General features: G+C 46.5%; 1 protein-coding gene across 4 annotated transcripts in view; it reads right to left on the bottom strand.

Annotated features, from left to right (window-relative positions):
- Positions 1-3,540: 3,540 nt before the first annotated feature.
- PLCB2 (phospholipase C beta 2) overlaps positions 3,541-4,712 on the bottom strand; it is a 37,172-nt gene continuing 36,000 nt past the window's right edge. For all 4 annotated transcript variants that reach the window (XM_083864126.1, XM_083864125.1, XM_083864127.1 and 1 more), the window contains one exon: positions 3,541-4,535. In XM_083864126.1, the coding sequence (XP_083720252.1) occupies positions 4,263-4,535 (273 nt within the window). In that variant the 3' untranslated portion in view covers positions 3,541-4,262. The remainder of the gene's footprint in view (positions 4,536-4,712) is intronic.

The raw sequence follows: 4,712 nt of genomic DNA, 5'->3' as shown, positions 1-4,712 counted from the left end.
TTTTAAATTAAAGTAGTTCTTGATTTATTCATAAACCTGTTACAGTGTTGAGATGCTTAAAAATGTGTCTGTAGTTCAGAGATGTGAGTGTGAACCTTGGAGTCTGCTCTAACTTCCCTTTTCTGTGGCTATATGGCTTCTAAAACAAGAGGAGACTGAGGCAGGAGCCGGCATCCTGAGTCCTGGAACAAAGGTTTATTGGAGGCAGGAATGACAGGTTTAGCATTTAACACTATTTTATACTTCAGCCCAAGTCTGACTAAACACAGTGAGGAAAGGCCCTGGAAAAAATTCATTCAAGTATCTTATAAAATTTTAAAATCTCATTACCATATTTGTGAGGAATGCAGAAAGGATCCATCTTCCTGTGCAGTGTAGAATTTAATTCCTGCTTCTTATGTTTCTCTCTTTGCAGTTCATGCACGGCACAGCACCAATTAACTGCTCCATTACTTAGATGAGTGTGGAATCAAACATAAATCCTAAGATAAACCTAGATTAGCTGAAAGATTGAAGCTCTGTCTCCAGGGCCAACAGCTCCTTCCCCAGGAACCAGGCAGCCAGGCAGGAGAATGAGGATACAGTGCAGGTTTGGAATTTGTATTGCAGTAGTGTTCAGGTTGGGATTTCACGTATGCTTGGTGACAACAAGGTGTAGCCTCTTCTCTGATGAGCTCAGAGCCTACTCATGGCTGGGTAATTATGCTTGGAGATGATTTCTCTGAGCATCTTTCCTTTTCTACAAGGGTGCACTCATGTCTCAGGGTTTGCTGCTGTTCTGTGTCATATTTTCCCTGAATCCTTCCCTTTTATTTTCCTTCCTGTCAGCTTTGCTGGTATGGAGTCTTTTCCTTGCTGGCATAGCCCTGGCAATCAGCATCCAGGAAGCCTTTGAAGATGGCACATGGTATTTATATGAACAATTTGCTGAATCAAACAAGGAGTCTGTCAGTGCTGTCACATCCCAATTGCATTGGTTTATCTATAATGGTGTCTGTCTTCCTCCAACGGGCCTCTGATGTTGGATGCAGCAGCTTATTATCCCATTTATTTTGGAACAGAACAAGTCTTTGTCTAGAGGCCCCTGTTTTTAGCTAGTGGCAACAGAAGGACCCTGGTTCAAATGAGGCTCCTGAATTTGACATTGAGTTTGCTTTGAGACATTGTTTGAGACAAACCCCACCCTTCCCTTGCAGACTGCGGGGAGCTGCTGGCTGTGCCCTGGGTATAAATGGGGATAACAAGTAATAATGTAGATAATCTTGGAGAATTTTGAGATGTGGGATACACGTGGGGCAGGGAGAGTGTCTCTAAAATGGAATAGTTACTGTGCAGCCACTTCTCTGAGTGCCTTTAGGCACATCAGCAGTATCTCTGTTATGGAGGTAAAAAGGATTGAGGTCGTTTTACCTAAACAGTGTCTCCTGTTTATGTCCCTTCCTGGGTTGGAGTCCTTCTCTGCTTCAGACATTCCCATTATCTAATTTTTAATTATATAATACAGAGGTTGGCCTCACTTAAATATTTTGGGCCAGAGAATGAGATCTAGAATATGCCACTTAAAAGATGAAAATTTGGAAAGGATAAGAGACTGTACCGAAATCTGCTGGTGTTTGGTGTCTGACTAGATGTTATTGTTCCATTGCCATTGAATTGGAGTTGTGTGTGTAATGGCCTGATGATAGGCCAAGTATCACATTGCCCTGTGCTCACCAGGTAAGTGAAAACACAGGCAGGACTGCACAGGAAGGAATCCTCAAGGATGTCTGAATCCCGTGGGAAGAAATAGTGCTGGAAAATCAGATGGCCTCTCTCCTCTGGAGTCTGTGAGTAACCAAGCCCTGGTGTGCTGCTGGAGGGATGGCTAGGTTCAAGGTGTGCTTGGGAACCCTTGCACAGTAACGTTTGGTTTGGTGCCTTTATTCACTATTACTTATTTATTTATTTGTCCGTTTCCCATCTTGCAGAACTTTCTCACATTTTGTGCAGACAGGGAGGTGTTGGAGGCACTGTGGCACACATGGGCTCAGAGACACGGAGGAACTTCACTCTGGGGAGAAAGGGGGTGATGCAGAGTGTGGTCTGTGCTTCATGGGAGCCCTGGCTTTGCTTATGGTGATGCTTCTCTGTACACTCTGGAAGGTACATTTAAAAGGTGTTTTTTAGCACTGAGAAGAATGTGTGAAAGATTGCACCTGTTTTTCATGAAATTTGGCATCAATCTCCTGTGCCACTGTTGGGTTGCAGAGCAGAAACTGTGATGGGGTTGTAAGGGCACAAGTTGTGGTGGGTTTCCTTGCTCAGGTTTCAAACATCAGTGAACATTAATGCTGTGAATCCCAAAGTGCTTAGCCCTGTGTCATAGTCCAGCTGAGCTCTGGTCAATTTTGAAATGCCCATGCCTCAAGCCCCCTGCAGAGCACATTTTGCTCTGGTGCTGTGTCAGGCCTTGCTTTGGCCTCTGGGTTTGTGCTGTTTGGAGCTGTTGGGGCACTGGTGCTCTGCATGGGGAAGGGGCAGAGGAGCTCAGCTTGAGAAGGGCAGAGCAATGGGTTCTGCTGGCTCTCAGAGGGCTCCCGGGGAGCAGTTGATGCAAGGCAGGAATGAGATATCTCCAGGCTGGAAAGTGAAGCTATTTGGGAATTGTGGCAGGCTGGAGGGGAGGAGACTAGTGGTGTTGTCCAATGTCACAGCTTGTGCTGGTGCTGTTGGTAGGAGCAGCCTGTGAGATTGAACCTGGCCAACCTGACTTGGAGTGTTTGTCCTGTCAGATGCTGCATGGAGGGACACAGCATGTCCTACCTGCCACTGTGCAGGTTGTCTTCTTTAGGGTGTGGACTGGAGGAAGGAAAACCCCTGCAAACCCTGGTCCTGCTGTTGTGTCCTGGCTTTCCATGGGTGCCCCTCTGACTCAGATTTATTCTGTGGGATTCATTTCCAGAGAGGGTTTGAGGGAAAAACCCAATCCCCGGAACTTTGGCAGGGTGTGGAGAAGGGGCCACCCTGTGCCCACATTCGGGTCTGACATTGGTGTCTGGGCTCTGGCCAGGGAGTGATGGGACACATTTTCCTTTAAAATAACCTCTGTGGACCTCCAGGGACCTGGACATACAGACACATTTATAGAACAGAGATACACAGGCACATGACGACAGACATGTGGATGCAGCCACAGGGGTGGACAAACATATGTGGACACAGACACTGTGATGGAGACAAGAACACACAGATGCAGAGACACAGCGACAGACACGTGAACAGACAGGGAAACATGGACACACAGACATGGAGGCACATGATCACAGACATGGACAGACAGACATGGACACAGAGATGCATGGCTATAAAGACACACACTCAGGCACAAATAAATACAGATGGACACAGACAAACAGTCCCACCCTGAGACATGGATGACACACACATCTGGATATATAGACACCCAGATACAGCTACACATGCACCTGGACACAGACATTGAGACACACACACTAACTGCAGCTAAGTAACAAGTGACTCAGTTGGTTAAGAACAGCAATGTTTTAATTTTTTTTAGAAAATAAATAACTCAGAAATGTACAATCCATAATTCCAGTACTCAGGTGACACCACAGGGGAGATGTGGACTTTTGTTGGGTGTTAGGTTTGGAATGTGCTGTCTCATACCTGCTTGACCTGGGGTTTGGTTTGTTTTATAGCAGCATTTGTAATTGCTTATTAATGCAGCTTCAGGTGTAACTATTTTCCTGTAGGACACAGAGCCTGGTGTGGTTTGCTGTGATTGAGCCCACTTCCCACCCCCATCCCTCCCTGTGGTGTCTCTTTGTATCAGTGTTTAGGCGTTTTTGTTTGGTTTGTTTATTGCTATTTCATTGAACCGTGTGGAAGATGTTAAGAGGAGTTGGACTGATGTGAAGGGATGCATGTGAAGAATGATGAGGGAACTGACTCTAAAAACTGGTCTGAATGCAAAGTAAATATTCCTGTAGCTGCTGCTGTGATGCCATCAGGGAGCTGGTCTGCAGGCAGAGGCCTTTCCCACTGCTGAAATATCTCAGAGAGTTCAGGCTGAGGAAGACTGAGGGTGAAGTGCTCTGAAGGATGAGCTCTCCAGACTGCTTCCAGATATCTGGGATAATGTAGTTACATTCCTGAAGGATTTCAGGAGCTCCCCAGAAGGAAAGGGATGGCAGTAGTTTGTGAAGCTGGTCGTTACTTCACCATACACCTTCTTGCAATGAATAGTAAGGAAGGGACTCATCTCAGAATATGCTCTCTTCTATCTCCACATCCATTCCAGCTCCCAAGGGCTCAGTCATTGCCAGTGTAAGCCTGGACACCTCTGCCACTGGGATATTTGCTTCCAGTTGGTCTGTAAAGCTTTGTTCTCCCTCAGGAATGCTATGAGCTGCTTCCTTCTCAGTCTGTGGCTCTCCAGGAAAGCTGGCTTTGGTGTAGTTCTTCACCATCTCCTGAACCTCCATGTTCAGAGTTCTCAACTTCTCCTCATATTCCACCTGTACCTGCTGCTGGAGCTGCAAATGAAGAAGTCAGGTCATTCCCACACACTGGAGTCAAGCAGAGACTGGGAGCTCTGGGATGAGCCATTGGTCCTTCTGGGGTCTGTGTGGGCCCCCTCATCCACTTTCTCACCTCCTGGCAATGGGTGGGCTGAGGGTGGCAGTATTGATTCTCTGGGGTTTTGGACTTCT

The sequence above is a fragment of the Zosterops lateralis genome, assembly GCF_965231275.1.
Source record: "Zosterops lateralis genome assembly, chromosome: 6".
NCBI lineage: Eukaryota > Metazoa > Chordata > Aves > Passeriformes > Zosteropidae > Zosterops > Zosterops lateralis.
The sequence above is the reverse complement of the archived record's forward strand: the minus strand, read 5'-3'. Positions and strand labels throughout refer to the sequence as shown.